This window comes from Scyliorhinus canicula, chromosome 4 (genome assembly GCF_902713615.1).
Source record: "Scyliorhinus canicula chromosome 4, sScyCan1.1, whole genome shotgun sequence".
Lineage (NCBI taxonomy): Eukaryota > Metazoa > Chordata > Chondrichthyes > Carcharhiniformes > Scyliorhinidae > Scyliorhinus > Scyliorhinus canicula.
In genome coordinates this window covers 29,419,247-29,436,677 of record NC_052149.1, presented here as the reverse complement: position 1 = coordinate 29,436,677, position 17,431 = coordinate 29,419,247, and the positions used below count along the sequence as shown (strand labels likewise).

General features: G+C 43.6%; 1 protein-coding gene across 2 annotated transcripts in view; it reads right to left on the bottom strand.

The window, feature by feature from the left end:
- Nucleotides 1-289: 289 nt before the first annotated feature.
- zgc:163022 (putative ferric-chelate reductase 1) overlaps nucleotides 290-17,431 on the bottom strand; it is a 157,054-nt gene continuing 139,912 nt past the window's right edge. For both annotated transcript variants that reach the window (XM_038793951.1, XM_038793952.1), the window contains exon 17: nucleotides 290-1,124. In XM_038793951.1, coding sequence (XP_038649879.1) covers nucleotides 1,035-1,124 — 90 coding nt within the window. In that variant the 3' untranslated portion in view covers nucleotides 290-1,034. The remainder of the gene's footprint in view (nucleotides 1,125-17,431) is intronic.

The following is a 17,431-nucleotide window of genomic DNA, read 5'->3' as shown; positions in this document are numbered from 1 at the left end:
CGCAGTTAGTGGTTAAGGTCCGGAATATTCTGCCTGAGGGTATGATGGTGGCAGGTTCAACCGAGACGTTCAAGAGAGAATTTGGATGATTATTTGAAAAGGAAGAGTGTGCAGACTCGAGGGTTGCTTATTCAGAGAGTTCATGCAGACACTGCGGGCCAAGTGCTGCAACAATTCTACGACTCATTTAGAGTGCTGCCTATGGCCAAGCACTGTTTATTTTTATTGTAGGATAATTAATGAACATAGAACATTACAGCGCAGTACGGGCCCTTCGGCCCTCTGAAGGAGTGACGAATGTGAGTGACAGTGTATCTTCTACTTATTCTACCTCACAGTCATGTCAAAGAAACATGTTCCTCAAAGAGATGGAAGGCTGTCACTATTGAAAGAGTGTGCGGACATGAATTTGGATAGGAAGAAATCGGCTCTTTCTAAAAAAAAACTTTTATGGTCAAGGCTCACATTGTTTAATAGCCAGTAGGGCTAGACTCATGTGGATGACTGTCCTATGGAAAAATACCCAAACAACTGATGCAGAGGGAATGGAAGAAAATTGGATAAGGGGAACGAAATGGAATCACACTCTTCAAAAAATTGAAATATTTACCGAATCAGGATTTACTTTAACATCCTCTCAGAAAAGTGGCATTGTATTAACATCACTAGGGACAGTGACCCAGTGGTCTCTTTCTGTGCTGTATGACTCTACAATACATTATGCAAGATTTATGCAATGATAGCCACACAATGATTTTTAAAAATATTTCCTCGGTCTTTAGACTGTGCCATTGAACACGGTTATTTGGCTGACGAGTCTGATTTAATTATTGTTCCACAATCAAATGGTAGTCATCGTCAAATAAGCACCTGTTTCTGTATTCAATTAAGATTTCTTTGCATTGAGAGATGTGCATTTAGGAAACAAGTCATACATTTAGATGTACATGTAGGAAACAAGATCTGTTATGACATGGTGATGTTGAACTGATGATGTTGATGTCTCCATGATGGTCTCTCTTGCAAATTGCATTTTAAGTCTGCGCAATCCCCACGAGGAGCGCTATCACAAATGCCAGGTTTCCACATAGGTACACAATGAACAAGATGAAGTCAGGGTCCACCTGAAAAACAATGGTGAACATGATCACTAACTCAAACTGGCAACAATTCCTGATTAATTCAGAATGCAACTGGTTAACCCATTTTTAATATTTCAACCAGCGGGTGGATATTAGAAGTCTGCATTACTAGAGTGCGCAATGGCTCAATAACTCTGTCACGTTAATTTTACACCTCATCAACTCTCCCAAATACAGCTAGTTAAGGTGATGACTCATATAATCATACAAGTCAGGAAATCCATTATGCTGTTAGTTGAGGCACTGGTATGAGTTGCTATCAACATAGAATAGAGCCCCTACAGTGCAGAACGTGGCCATTCAGCCCATCAAGTTTGAAATCCTGGGTATTATCTTTGACCAGAAGCTGACCTGGGCTGGCCATATGAATACTGTGGCTACAAAAGCATGTCAGAGGTTAGGAATCCTGCAGCGAGTAATTCACCTCCTGACTCCACAAAGCCTGTCCACCATCTACAAAACTGAAGTCAGGAGTCTAATAGAATACTCTTCATTTGTCTGGATGATAACAGCATCAACAACATTCAAGAAGCTCATCACTGCCCAGGACATGTCAGCAGGCTTGATTGGCACTCCATCGACAAACATTCACTCCCTCCACCACCGATGCATGACAGTGTGTCCCATCTAGAGATACATTGCAGGAACTCACCAAGGTGCTTTATGTTGCACATCCCAAACCCACAACTGCTATCACCTAGAAAGACACGGTCAGAAGATACCTGTGAACACCGCTCCTGGAGGTTCCCCTCCAAGTCACTCACCATCCTGACTTGGAAATATATCACCGTTCCTTCACTGTCCTGGAAATCCCTCCATAACAGCACTGTGGGTGTAACCTACACCACAGGGATCCCAGCAGTTCACAAAGGCTGCCAACCACCACCTTCTCAAGGGCAATTAGGGATGGGCACTAAATGCCGGCCTAGCCAGCAAAGCCCACATCATGTAAATGGGACTGGATTCTCCGTCCCTGAGTCAAAGTGTTGATGGCGGGGCAAGATTCATGGACTTTCATGACAGCAAAACCATCACCAAATCTGGACCGATTGAACGACAGTGGAGGGGCTAGCACCGGTGCCAGTGGAACACAATAGATTCCAATGAAAACGGTGCAGGATTCGCCAGGTCCGTGATTGACACTCGGGAGGCTGAAAATCTGCAGCCACATATACAAATTACAATCCCCACATGCTCATCCAAGCCAACAAGATGGCACTGGTTGTGCTGGAGCACGCCCATAAAGCTGATGGGTCAGCTGGGGCCAGAGGGCACCTGAGGTGGTGGCCTGGGGGGACACCTATGCGACCTGTGGCCCTAAGTTCACAGAGGGATGTCAGTGGCGTGCGCAGCTTCATGGTTGCCTACCCGGCTGTTGAAATGGTGTTCCGCGTCCATCCACCCCGACCTCACAGCCCCCCTCAAGGCCACCCCCCACTACTCCCTCCGGCCTTGGCAGAAGCGCCCCCGGCCAGCAACACAACTGTCAGCAAATTATGGTAATGTTAGGCACTTTCCGTACCCCCCTTTCTCCCTCAGCAGCCACTACGCTGGTTTCACGATTTTAAAAAGCACAAGTGAACCGCGCCATCAGTAACTCGGCCCATCAAAGGTAGAGAATCATGGAGGCCCCGGAAAATACCGGGTCAGGTCCCCTAATGATAGGCAAATGGTGTTGACTATACGTGCTTTCCGGATCACATTGACGCCACTGTTGATGTGACAGAGAATTGCGATTTGGTGTGAAATCAGCACCCGCAACGATTTTGGTGTCGGACAAGGATGTCTTGCTAGTTATACAGGGCCTTGGTGAAGCCACACACCTTGAGTATTGTGCAGTTTTGGTCTCCTAGTTTGAGGAAGGACATTCTTGCTATTAAAGAGTGTCCAGCGAATGTTCCCAGACCAGCCACTGGTATTTCACAGAATAATGACATCATAGTAGGAACCATTCAGCCCATCGTGCCTTTGCCAATGCTCTGCAAGAGCTGCTTATCTAATTGTATCGCCGTTACTTCAGTGTCGCTGGGTCAAAATCCTGGAACTCCTTCCCTATCAGAAGTGGGTGTACCTATACCACATGGGCTGCAGTAGTTCAAGACGGCAGCTCACTGCCACCTTCTCACGGGCATTTAGAGATGGGAAATAAATGATAGCCTCGACAGCAATGCCATATCTCGGAAATTAATTCAAAAACAGGGGTATCACCATTTCTGCATTAGAGAGGAGAAAACAGAGTAGAGTTTTCACTTAACATTACTGTCCAACAACCCCTATCTAAAATTCTGCATGTGAGAATATAGGCAGCATTTGGTTCCTGAGCAATATTGGCATATGGTCAAAATAATCTGCTCATGCTTCAGTACCAGAACTGTGGATGAGACCCCTCTATAATCCCAGGTTGATGGAATGAATTGAAATGAGAGTCCATCCTGTACGTAATGAGATTTGGAAGCAATTTTCTGCCAATTATTTGTTTGATTTACTCATAGTAGGTTCTGTGTGACAAATGGAAAATATCAAGCTAGTGCAGCAGAAGGCGAGTATCTAAAGCACATGGATGGAGCAGAATAGAGGGAGCTTTGCTTCATATAGAACTCGGACACATATGAAACGCTCAGCAGGTCCAGCGGCATCTGAGGAGAGAGGTACAGGGCGGGATTCTCTGGCCGGATCCACCCGGCGACAGGAGGATCCCGCCCGAGGTCAATGGATTTCTCCATTGTCGCTGTCACGCCCGTGGCGTTCTTGCGGCGGGCAGGGCTGCAGAATCCACCCCACAGAGTTCACGTTTCGAGTTGAATATGACTTCTTCATACTGGCCATATTTGACTTGAAACATTAACTCTGTTCTTCTCTTAACAGGTGCTGCCAGACTTGAGTATTTCCGAGCAATTTTCTTCTTCTCCGATTTCCAGAATCTGCCGTATTTTGCTTCTGTTTCAGACCCATTTGTTGTTGACTAATAGCCGCCTCTAAAAGAGCGTGCTTCATTCAGCAGAACTGTGCCAGCTCGGCTCAGCAATAGCCCTCTCATCCAAGTCAGAAGATAGGAGGTTCAAGTCCCACACCTAGCTTTGAATGTGCAAATGCTGTTTGACACTTCCATGCAATACAAATGAAATGTATTGTCAGAGATGATGTCCTTATGCTGAGACTTCCCTCACAAGACTCCCTCAGGTGGATGTAAAGTATCAGATGGCATTATTTCAAAACCAATATGAAAGGTCCTCTGTTTGAACATTTATCGCTCAGCCAATATGACTGGTACAGATTAAGTAGCCATTATCTCACTTATGTCTGTGGAATCTTACTGTGCAGAAGGTGCCCATCGTATTTGGTTACATACTGACAAAGCCTGCGCTTTAAAGGATTCATTGCAACTGAGCTGTTTTTAGGACATCCTTGGGAGGTGACACACACTTAATCACTGCAAGTTACTTGTTCTTTATTTTAACATTCTTCAGCTCATTAAGCAGTAAGGACAATGAATTGGGCAAGTTACCAGGGGATGACTGGCAACCATGGGACTACACTCCAGTAAGAAGCCAACATCTTGAGAGGAGCAGTGGAAGTGAAAAGGAAAAAATAATTGAGAAGGAAATAACACAACGGTACCACCGTGGTAAGCACTGCTGCCTCACAGCGTTAGGGACACGGGTTCAATTCCAGCCATTGTCTGTATGAAGTTTGCACATTCTCCCGTCTCTGCATGGGTTTCCTCCGGGTGCTCTGGTTTCCTCCAACAGTCCAAAGATGTGCAGGTTAGGTAAATTAGCCATGCTAAAGTGTTCCTTGGTGTCCAAATGTTAGTTGGGGTTATGGGGATAGATCCCAGGCAGGATGCTATTTCAGAGGGTCAGTGCAGACTTGATGGATTGAATGGCCTCCTTCTGCACTATAGGGATTCTATGAAAAACCCAAAACTCATCAGCTAATGGTTCCAATAATCCTTCCAATGTGGTTAATGTTGGAAGAAGGAACACTGAAATTGTTAGCTGTAATTTGCCCTTTGTTCCCCTACATCAGCATGGGCAGCATGGTGGCACAGTGGGTTAGCCCTGCTGCCTCAGGGCGCTGAGGTCCCAGGTTTGATCCCGGCTCTGGGTCACTGTCCGTGCGGAGTTTGCACAGTATTCTCCCCGTGTTTGCGTTGGTTTTGCCCCACAACCCAAAGATGTGCAGGCTAGGTGGATTGGCCACACTAAATTGCCCCTCAATTGTAAAAAATGAATTGGGTACTTTAAATTTAAAAAAAAGAGGGGATTAGCGAACAGAACAGTTGGGGCAAATGGGTTAGTGAAATGCCACAGGTACCACTTCTCGGGGCCTCAACTATGGGGCAGCACGGTAGCATGGTGGTTAGCATAAATGCTTCACAGCTCCAGGGTCCCAGGTTCGATTCCCGGCTGGGTCACTGTCTGTGCGGAGTCTGCACGTCCTCCCTGTGTGTGCGTGGGTTTCCTCCGGGTGCTCCGGTTTCCTCCCACAGTCCAAAGATGTGCGGGTTAGGTGGATTAGCCATGATAAATTGCCTGTAGTGTCCTAAAAAGTAAGGTTAAGTGGGTGGTTGTTGGGTTACGGGTATAGGGTGGATATGTGGGTTTGAGTAGGGTGATCATTGCTCGGCACAACATCGAGGGCCTAAGGGCCTGTTCTGTGCTGTACTGTTCTATGTTCTATCAATATTGGAATGCTCACAGTTAAGCGATATTTCAATGCAGATAGAATCATTAAATTTACAGTGCAGAAGGAAGCCAGAAGACCCATCGAGTCTGCAACGGCTCTTGGAAAGAGCACCCTACTTAAGCCCACGTCTCAACCCTATCCCAGTAACCGGACTTAACCTTTTGGATACCAAGGGGCAATTTATCATGGCCAATGCACCTAATCTGCACATCTTTGGACTGTGGGAAGAAATCGGGGCACCCAGAGGAAACTCACGCAGACATGGGAGAAAGTGTAAACTGCACACAGTCACCCGCGCCAGAATTGAACCCGGGTTCCTTGAGCTGTGAGGCAGCAGTGCTAACTATGCCGCCGTGCTGCCCCTACACACATTACACCCTCTAGATAAGAGGCAATTTCCCATACCATGGTGTTACTTTCAATCATTACTGATCATAAGAGCATAAGGAGCGTGATCTAATGAAAAAATTAGAGACTGTTCTGGGAGGGATTGGAGGGATCGTTAGCTAATGGAACTCTGCTTTTTTTTCAGAGCTCAGTGGGGAAGAGAAATGGGCGCCATGTTTAAATGGGGCCCCAATCTTTTCAACCCCCAAAACGACCCCGGACCCGCATACGGGCACCCTAGCAGTGCCCCTGCCATCTGACAGTGCACACCAGTGACATTGTGGCATTGCCAGGGTGCCCAAGTGGCATTACCAGGATGCCAGGTTGGCATCAAGGGTGCCAAGCTGGCATCAGGAGTGTCAGGGTGCTATCCTGCCCATATACAAGCCACCCGGAGACCCGTGGGAGACTACCCCCTCCCTCAAAGTGTTGTTCTGCTTAGTCCCTGGTTGTGGTGCTAAATGGCGTCTGGCTGGGGTCTCCTCGGCAAGGCTGGTAGATCCCGGATGCCGTTCGGATCTGCTGTTGGAAGAGTTAAGTGAGCTTTTAACTCTACAAGTCTGGGTCCTGCCCGTTCTGGGCAGGATCCAGATGAGGACGCCTCGCAAGATCTCGTTTGATATAGTGAGGCATAACGACCATCAGGAAATTTGGGGCAGCACGGTAGAACAAATGGATAGCAATGTGGCTTCACGGCGCCAGAGTCCCATGTTCGATTCCCCGCTGGGTCACTGTCTGTGTGGAGTCTGCACGTTCTCCCCGTTTCTGCGTGGGTTTCCTCTGCGTGCTCCGGTTTCCTCCCACAGTCCAAAGACATGAACGTTAGGTGGATTGGCCATGATAAATTGCCCCTAGTGACCAAAAAGGTTAGATGGGGTTATTGGGTTCCGGGAATAGGGTGGAAGTGAGGACTTAAGTGGGTCGGTGCAGACTCGATGGGCCGAATGGCCTCCTTCTGCCCTGTATATTCTATGTTCTATAAACCCGGAAGAGGCGTCTCGTGGGATATACCGGCTGCGTCACATCCCGATTCCAGTGGGACTCGGCTGGAAAATCGCGACCAAGGTCAGGAGTAGACCATATGAGCCTGATCTTCCATTCAATACGGTAGCACAGTGGGTAGCACTGTTGATTCACAGTTCCAGGTTCCCCTGGCTTGGGTCACTGCCTGTGTGGAGTCTGCACGTTCTCCCCTTGTTTGCGTGGATTTCCTCCGGGTGCTCCGGTTTCCTCCCACAAGTCCCGAAAGACATGCTGTTAGGTAATTTGGACATTCTGAATTCTCCCTCTGTGTATCTGAACAGGCGCCGGAATGTGGCGACTAGCGGCTTTTCACAGTAACTTCATTGCAGTGATAATGTAAGCCTACTTGTGACAATAAAGATTATTATTATTATTATGGCTGATCTTGTGCCTCAACTTTACTTTGCAGCTCCCTCTCTTTAGCCATTGATTCCAAGTGACCAAAAATCTATTTAATCTCAGCGTACTCAACCAGATATCTCGGGCAGAGAATTACAGAGATTTACTTCCATAGGAGTGAAGAAATTTATTTTCTCTTCTCAGAGTTAATAACTGATCCCTTATCCAGAGGTTATGCTTTCATCTGGATTCCCCAGCCAGGGGAAACAACCTCTTAATATCTACCTTGTCAAGCACCTTCATCATCTTAAAACAAAAGCAAAATACTGCCCATGCAAGAAATCAGAAATAAAACGAGAAAATATTGGGAAATACTCAAATTTGGCAGCAGCTGTAGAGAGAAACGGTTCACTCTTCAGGTCAATGGTAATTTTGATGAAAGGTCATCAACCTAAAAATCAACTCTGTTTCTCTCCATAGACGCTGCCTGACTGACCTGCTGTGTATTTCAAACATTTGCTGTTTTTAATCCCCTGATAATATGTTTCAATGAGGTCACCTTTCTTTCTTCTCCCTCAAGTGTACCCGAACAGGCGCCAGAATGTGGCGACTAGGGGATTTTCACAGTAACTTTATTGCAGTGTTAATGTAAGCCTAGTTGTGACAATAATAAAGATTATTATTATTATTATTAATAAACTCCAGAGAGTAGAGGCCTAATTCACTCATCTGCTCATAAGGCAACTTTCTCATCTCAGGATCCAGTTTGGTGAACCTCTGCTGTGCTGTCTCATGGTAAGTACATTCAATCATAAGAATATTGCAATCAAAGCAGAACATGCTATTCAAGCTATGGTCTTACCAAAGCCCCACACGTTTCTTGTTCTTGCATTCTGGTCCATTTGCAAGACATGCAATTTCCTTTCCTAAGTGCTGGCTGGACATGTAAGCAAAATTTCTGTGCACTTTTACACCAAAGTCTCTTTGAACATCACCATTTAAAAGTGTTATGCCTTTTAAACAAATTACTTGTTTTTCCTAATCTACCTATCAAGGTGAATAACTTTGCACTTCCCCGCAGGATACTCTCCTCCATTGGCATCTTGTTGACCATTCACTAAACCCATCTATATTTTCTTGTAACCACATCATAGCTTGCATTTCACTTAGATTTTTATCATTGGCAACCAGGGATACATGACTCTGTCCTTTTGCTCGGGTAACGACAATAACAGCACTTCAAAAGTCTGTGTTTTGCTTGCTGGACATCTTCGGTAGGCATGAGCCACTACATCAATGCAGGTTCTGTTTTTTTCTCATGTCCTTCAGCTTCAGAAAAGGAAAACAAACAGCAATGAATTGGACAAGCTACCCAAGGAAGACTGGCACGCATGGAACTAGATTCCAGAAAGAGGCCCACACCTTTGGACAGGAGTGAAGTGAGAAAACCACACATTCATCTGCTAATGGTTCCAATGATCCTTCCAACGTGGTTGATGTTGGAGCAAGGAACCTTGAACTATTAGATTGAATTTGCCCTTTGTTCCCTTGCATCAAAATAAATGTGCTGATTGCCCACGCTTAAGATAAGTTATGGCTCAGTGCAGATAAGAGACAATTTCCTACACCATGGTTTTGCTTTCAATCACTACTAGTCCTCAGAACATCAGGAATAGGTGCAAGAACAGATCGCATGGTCCCCTGTACCTCATCCACCATGTATAGGATATCTTACCTAAGCTCCACCTTCCTGCTCTCCCCATATTCCTTAACTCCCTGACAGATCAACAATCCATCTATCCCAGCCTTGAACATATTCAAGGATGAAGCTTCCACATAGAGAATTTCAAAGATTCAAAAGCCTCAGTGTAATGTTTGAACTCAACTCCACTTTCCTTCTCTCTGCCCATCTCCTTTGATTCCCAGAGAGATGAAAAACCTGTCTATTTAGCCGTGAACATATCAATTATGGAACAACCTTCTGGAGTAGGGAATTACAAAGATTCATGACTCCCTCTGTGAAGAAATCCATTTTCATCTCAGTCCTAAATGATCAAACAATTCTCCTGAGATCTTGCACCCGTGTTTGAGATTCCCTAGCCAGGCAAACAATGTATTGGCATTGGCCTGACAATGCCCTTCAGAATTTTGCATATTTCATTGAGATGACCTCTCTTTCATCTGAACTCCAGCAGGATAGTCCAAAATTACTTGACCTAACACCACAGGAGAACCTCCTTATCCCAGGAGCCAATCTAATGAATATCTCTGTGCTGCCAAAGCAAGTATGTCCTTCCTTTGATGCAGAACCTAAAGCTCTCCACAACATTCCAGGTATGGATTCACCAAAGCAATGTACAATTATGCAAGCCTTCTTTGTGCTTGTGCTCCAGTCCCCTTGCAATAAAGGCTAACATGCCCATTTTCTTTCCTACTTGTTTGCTGTGCCTACATGCTAACTTTTGTTCCTTGCACAAAAACTCCCAAGTCTCTCTTAACATCAACATTCAGAAGTTCCGTGCCTTTATAAAATGTTCTGGTGAACATATGAAAACAAACAGTGATGGTCTACAGTTTTAAAATGTATCCCTCGACCAATATCAAGAAAGCAGATAAGGTAATCATTATTGTTGGGATCATACTGCCTGCATAATAATAATGATTGCACTTCAAAGGGAATCATTGCCCATGAGATTTGTTTTGGGAAATCCTAGATCAATGCAAGATCTTTATTCTTTCTGATGCCCCTCAGATTATTGACCTAAAGAATTGGGCAAGTTACTAGAAGAAGAGTGGCAACTATGAGACTATCTTCCAGTAAGAAGCCATCATCAGAAGGAGCAGAGCAGGAGAATCAAAGAGAAAAAAGGCGAGGAGGAAAAACCCTACATTCATATGCTAATGGTTCCAATAATCCTTCCAAAGTGGTTGATATCAGAGCAAGGAACTTTGAACTATTAGATTTAATTTGTGCTTTGCCCCTTTTATCAAAGTAAGTGTTCTATAATTCACACAGTTAAGTTAAATTATGTTTCAGTGCAGATAAGAGGTGCATTCCTAGTCCATGATGTGGCTTTCAAACATTACTGATATTAAGGACATAGGAGGAGGAATAGACCATATGGCCATTTGAGCTTCTCTGTCATTCAATACATTCATGGCTGATCTTCTGCCTCAACTCCACTTTCCTGCTCCCCATCTCGGATTCTGAGATACAAAAAATCTACATATCTAGGTTTGAACATACTCAATGATGGAGCCACCACAACCTCCTGGGGTAGAGAACCAAAGATTTGCAATGCTCTGAGTGAAGAAACATTGCTTTATCTCAATCCTAAATGATTGAAGCCTTGCCCTCAGGCTGTGCCCACATGTTCCAGATTCTGCAGCCAAGGAAACAAACTCTCAGTCAAGCCCCTTCAGAATTCTACATATTTCCTGTAACAGCCTCCCCGAACAGGCGTCGGAATGTGGCGACTAGGGGCTTTTCACAGTAGCTTCATTTGAAGCTTACTTGTGACAATAAGTGATTTTCATTTTCATTTCATTCATTTTCATTTCATTCAATGAGATCATCGCTCATTCTTCTAAACTCCATGAATACAGATCCAATTTACTCAGCCTCTCATCATATGGGAACCTTCTTATCTCAAGAAACAAACTAGTGACCCTTTGCTCCAAAGGAAGTATATCCTTCCTCAGATAACTGAGCATATTATGCCAGGTATAGTTTCTACAAAGGCCTGTACAATCGTAGCAACACTTCCTTGTTTTGCACTCAAGTCCTCTTGGAAGACAGACCAATATGCTATTTGCTTTCCTAATTATTTGCTCTACACTACCTTTAAAGTTTGCGGGGTGTCTCCGAAGTACATTCATGGGGCTGGATAAAGGGAGATTTGTTTCAAATATAACGCAGATATTCTTACTGTTGATTAACTGCCTAAATAATCAGTTCCATTCACCAGAACTGTGTTAGCTCAATTGTAGACTCTCATCTGCAGCCAGAACATTGTAGGTTCAAGCCTCAGATCAAGGCTTAATTATGTAAGCACCTTCCATCACTTCAACGCTATACTGAAGAAATGTTGCATTGTCAAAGATGTTGTTCTGAGGATTATTATTAAACCAAGACGCCCACCGGTGGATTTAAAATATTTGACGGCATTATTTGAAGATGAACAAGAGAGGCCTTCTGCCTTAATGTTTACCACAACTAATATGACCAAAACAGATTAAGTAGAGGTTATGGCATTGTTATTTGTGGACTTTTACTGTGCAGACGTTGCCTGTGACATTTGGCTAGCTTCATGATGATCAAGCCTGCACAACAAAAGTAATCAATGCCTGCGAGATGCACCTATCATTTCAAGCTGTTTGATGAGGTTATTAAGAAGAAGGAAACACAAAGAACAATTAATTGGGCAAGTTACTACAGCTGTGGGATGACCCTCCAGGAAAAAAACATCATCTTGAGTGGACAATGCGACCAAGAAAAAGAAATTAAGAAAAAGCCCTACATTCATCTGCCAATGGTGCCAATAATCCTTCCAATATGGTTGATTTTGGAGTAAGGAGCTTTGAACAGTTAGGTTTAATTTGTTTTTTGTTTACCTCCATCAAAATAAATGTGTTGCAATGTTCTTATTTAAGTTATGTAATGTTTGTCTGAACTCCAGACACTACAGGCCCAATTTACTAAGACTCTAATCATAGGGGATCCTTCTCATCCCAGGAACCAAGCTATTGAACCTTCACTGTACTACTTCTAAAGCAAGAATATCCTTCCTTAGAAATATAGACCAAAACTGAGCACAGTACTCCAGATATAGAACATAGAACAGTACAGCACAGAACAGGCCCTTCAGCCCTCGATGTTGTGCCGAGCAATGATCACCCTACTCAAACCCACGTATCCACCCTATACCCATAACCCAACAACCCCCCCCCCAACCTTACTTTTTTTTTAAGACACTACGGGCAATTTATCATGGCCAATCCACCTAACCCGCACATCTTTGGACTGTGGGAGGAAACCCACGCACACACGGGGAGGACGTGCAGACTCCGCACAGACAGTGACCCAGCCGGGAACCGAACCTGGGACCCTGGAGTTGTGAAGCATTTATGCTAACCACTATGCTACCGTGCTGCCAAAGCACGGTACCCAAAGCATCATCGTCGGCTGTCCCTCAACTGGAGGATGACATCCAATCAGAGTCAAGAGTTTCTGCCATGAGACTGCATGTGACTGACCAGGTCGACTCTCAACCCATGGATCTTTGGAAACATGAGGCAGGACCTTCAACAAGGTAATGGGATCTGGAGTGCAGGGTTTTACCCTTGTTTGTTTCCTTTTCTCTGCTGCTGCTCTGCCTCATCATTAAGACATGTGATGGATAAGTTGTCACCATTTTCAATGATTGGTAGAAAGTTCCTCCCACAAATTAATCTAAGTGCTGCCACGCATCAAGAATGCTTCAGAGTGAGTTTGAAGCATTTTATTCATCCCTACCTGGAATGTTGGTCATTTGAGAGTTGAGAAAACAGGGCATGCAGCGAGATGCTTTTCTGACATCTGGAGACAGTGGTCCAGTCCATCGAAACTGATTTTTGAGAACATTTGCCTGAATGCATGTGGTGGTGGCTTCAAGTACGACACCAACATTTGTTCAACGGTCCTCCCTTTGATTTGGGAGGATGCAGCAGAGGTGATGGAATTTCTCCAGTGCTCTGATGTACTGCTGATACACAGTCCAGGTCTCACTGGAAAACATGAGTGTGGTGACGACAACTGCTCTATACACCAGGACTTAGATTGACATGCAGAGATCTTTGTTGTCAATCACTCAGTTTGTAGAAGGATCAGCTGTATTAAATGATAGATCTTGTCAATAGTGGCCTCGAGAGATGGCTATCAAGGAACGGCAAGATCAAAACTGAGCATAGTACTATAGGTATGGCCTCACCAAAGCACTAGACAATTGTGGAAAGACTTTCTTTTGTCTTTGTACTCCAGTCCTCTTGCAAGAAAGAACATAATCCATTTGCCTTCCTAATTGTTTGCTGAATATGTATGCTAACTTTTTGTGTTCCTTGCACATGTGCACCCAAAGTTATCTGAAGATCAGCATTTAAAAGTTTAAGTTCTCATTCCCCAGATGATACTCCAGCTGCCATCTTGTTACCCATTAACTGAACCTTTCTATATTTTGGTGTGTTCCTCAGAGCTTATATGACTACCGTGTTATACATTGCCAGAAAACTTGGATACAATACTCTCAAGTGTCTTTGTTTAAGTCATTAGAAAACCTATGGAATTTGCCTGGGTAGTAACTGTGACTGCACTTCAAATGTAATCATTGCCCGTGAGTTACTTTTCGGACATCCTGGGAATGTGTGAAGCACAACATCAATAGAAGTTCTTTGTTCTTTCTCATGTTCTTCAGCTTTGGAAGCACAAATGGTACACAAAGCCCATTGAATTGGGCTAAGAAAGGATGCCTAGTACCCATTGGATTCGGCTGCAGTGAGAAGGCAAAAGCTGAAGGAGAGGGGCAGTGGAAGTGAAGAGAAAAAATTGAGAAGGAAAAACGCCACATTCATCTGCTAGTAGTTCCCATAATCTTTCAAATGTTTATGTAAGAAACTTTGAACTATTAGATTTGTTTGCCTTTGTCCTCTTGACATGAAAATGTAGTTTAAAATTCTTTCTTGGTATGTGGATTTCATCGGCTGGGCATTTGTTACCCATTCCTAATTGCCCTTGAACTGAGTGGCTTGCTCGGGCAATTTAAGAGTCAACCACATTGCTGTGGAGCTGGAATCACATGTAGGGTAGACCAGGTCAGAACAACAAATTTCCTACCCTAAAGGACAGCAGTGAACTAGATAGGGTTTTCTTTTTCTGGCAATGGTTTCATCATCATCATTGTTAGACATTTTAAATTCCATATTTTTATTGAATTCTAATTTCACCATCTGCCAATGTGGGATTCGAACCCAGGTCCCTTGACCATTACCCTGGGTCTCTGGTTTACTAGTCCAGTGACAGTGCCACAATTCCACTGTCTTCCCTGAATGTACTGATTGGTCACATTTAAGATAACATCATGTTTCAATGTAGATAAAAGACAAAAGATTAGAAACAACAGCAAGAATAGACCATATAGCCTCATTAGCCTGCTCCACTTTCCAGTACGAACATGGCTGCTCTTGTGCCAAATCTTCACTGTCCTGTTCTTTCCCCATAACCCGTGATTCCCCAGAGATCAAAACTCTATTCCAGCCTTGAATATATTCAAACTGAATATATTCGACCCCAAATCCCAAAGATTCACAACAGGGAGTGAAGAAATTTCTCTTCATCGCTCCAAAACGATCAAACAAATCTCCTGAGTCTGAGCCGCCACGTCCTAGATGTCCCAGTCAGGGCAAGAGAATCAAATTATCTACCCTTCCAAATCCCTTCAGTTGTTCGTACCCAATCTGACCCACATGTGACTCCAGACCCACAACAATGTGGTTGACTCTCAAGAAGGAAAAGTGCCACAATCATCTGCTAATGGTTCCAATAACCCAAAATGACTGATGCTGCAGCAAGGAACCTTGAACTTTGTTCCCCTACATCAAAACAAATGTGCTGCAATGCCTACCGCTTCAAATAAGCAATATTTCAATGCAGATAAGGGACAATGTCCTTCACCATGGTGTTGCTTTTGATCATTAATGATCAGAAGAACATCAGAAATAGAAGCAATAATCAACCATATGAACTCTTAATCCTGTTCTTGCATTCAATATTGTCATGGCTGACCTTTTTCTTCAACTCACTGTCCCTCTCCCTCATGTCCCTTAATTCCCTTAGAGACCAAAATCTCAGCCATGAACATATCAATGATGGGGCATCTACAAAAATATAGGATAAAGAATTCAAAAGATTCACAACCCTCCAAGTGAATAATTCCTCCTCATCTCTATTCTTAAATATTTGTCCCCTTATCATGAGCCTGTACCTCCATGATCTAGATTCCCTAGCCAAGGGAAACAATCTCTGAATATCTTCCCTGTCAAGCCCTTTAATCTTCTTGCATGTTCTAATATGATCACCTTTCACATTTAACTCCATCATATAGGCCCCATTTGGTGTCCTATGCCTCAAATGAGAAGCCTCTCGTCCTCGGGACCAAAATAATGAATCTTTGCTGTACCAACTCCAATGCAAATATATCACATAGATGCAGAGAGCAAAACTGAGTTCAAAACTTCATACAGTATAGCAGGTGTGATCTTACCAAATCTCTGTACAATTGTAGCAAGACATTTGGCTCTTGTATTCCAGTCTCCTTGCTAGAATGGGGAACACAACATTTGCCTTCTTTTTTATTTGCTGTCCTTACATACTAACATTAATGCAAGGTGAAGTGAACAACCATAGCACATAGATGGGGCCGGATAGAATGGGCTTCACTTCATTTGCCACCTAAATGTGCTTTATATTGATTAACAGCTGCCCAAAGAAGAACAAGTTCCATGCACAGATCAATGTCATTTTGGCTCAATGGTGGGACATTCCTCTGAGCCGGAAGATTGTAGATTCAAGTCCCATATCAAAACCTGAATACATAAATCCTGTCTGTCACTTCAATGCTTTACTGATGAAATGCTGCACTGTCAAAAATGTTGTCCTGAGGGTTAATCTTAAATGACTTCCTCAGGTGGATTAAAAATATCATACATTGCAGCATTGTGTGAAGACTAACAGTGTAGGCCTACTTAATCCCCCACCATTATTATGAAATCGGATTAAGGAGCCATTATCCCATCGTTGCTTGTGGGATCTTACTCTGCAAAAGTTGCTTGCCACATTTGGCTGCACAATGATAAAGTCTAAACTTCAACAGTAATCACTGCCCATAAAGTGCTTTTCGGAATTCCTTGGGAGGTGAGATGCACAAATATCAAGCAAGTTCTTTGTTCTTAAAGCGCAATGAATTGAGCAAGTTCTCAAGAGCTTGACTGGCAACCTTGGAAATGCACTCCAGGGAGAAGATATCATCATAAGCAGCAGAATCGAATAGAAACTAAATCGAGAAGGAAAAGTCCCACAGTCATCTGCTAATGGTTCCAATAATCCAAAGTGGTTGATGTTGGAGTAAAGAACCTTGAACTGTTAGATTTAAGTTGCCCTTTGTCCCCTACATCAAAACAAATGTGCTGCAATGCCTACGCTTCAAATAAGCAATGTTTCAATGCAGATAAGAGACCATGGTGTTGCTTGCGATCATTAATGATCAGGAGAATATCAGAAATAGGAGCAGTAATCAACCACACACATGGACCTTTGATCCTGTTCTTGCATTCAATACTATCATGGCTGATCTACCTTAAACCACTTTCCCTCTCCCTCCATATGCGCCTTAATTCCCTGAGAGACCAAAAATCTATTTATCTCAGCTGTGAACACATTCAACAACGGAGCATCCACAAAAATTTGGGATAAATAATTTGAATGATCCCCAACCCACTGAGTAAAAAATCCCTCTTCATCTTAGTCTTAAATGTTTGACCACTTACGATGAGTCTGTGCCTCTATATTCTAGATTCCCCAGCCAGGAGAAATAACCTCTCAATATCTACCCTGTCAAGCCTCTTCAGAATCTTCCATGTTTTAATGCGGTCACCTTTCATTCCATTTGACTGCCTGAGATAGACCCTATTTAATGTGCCATGCCTCAAATGAGAAGCTTCTCATTCTGGGAACCAAACTAATGAACCTTTGCTGTACCACCTCCAATGCAAATATATCACATAGATGCAGAGACCAAAACTGAGCACATTATTACAGGTGT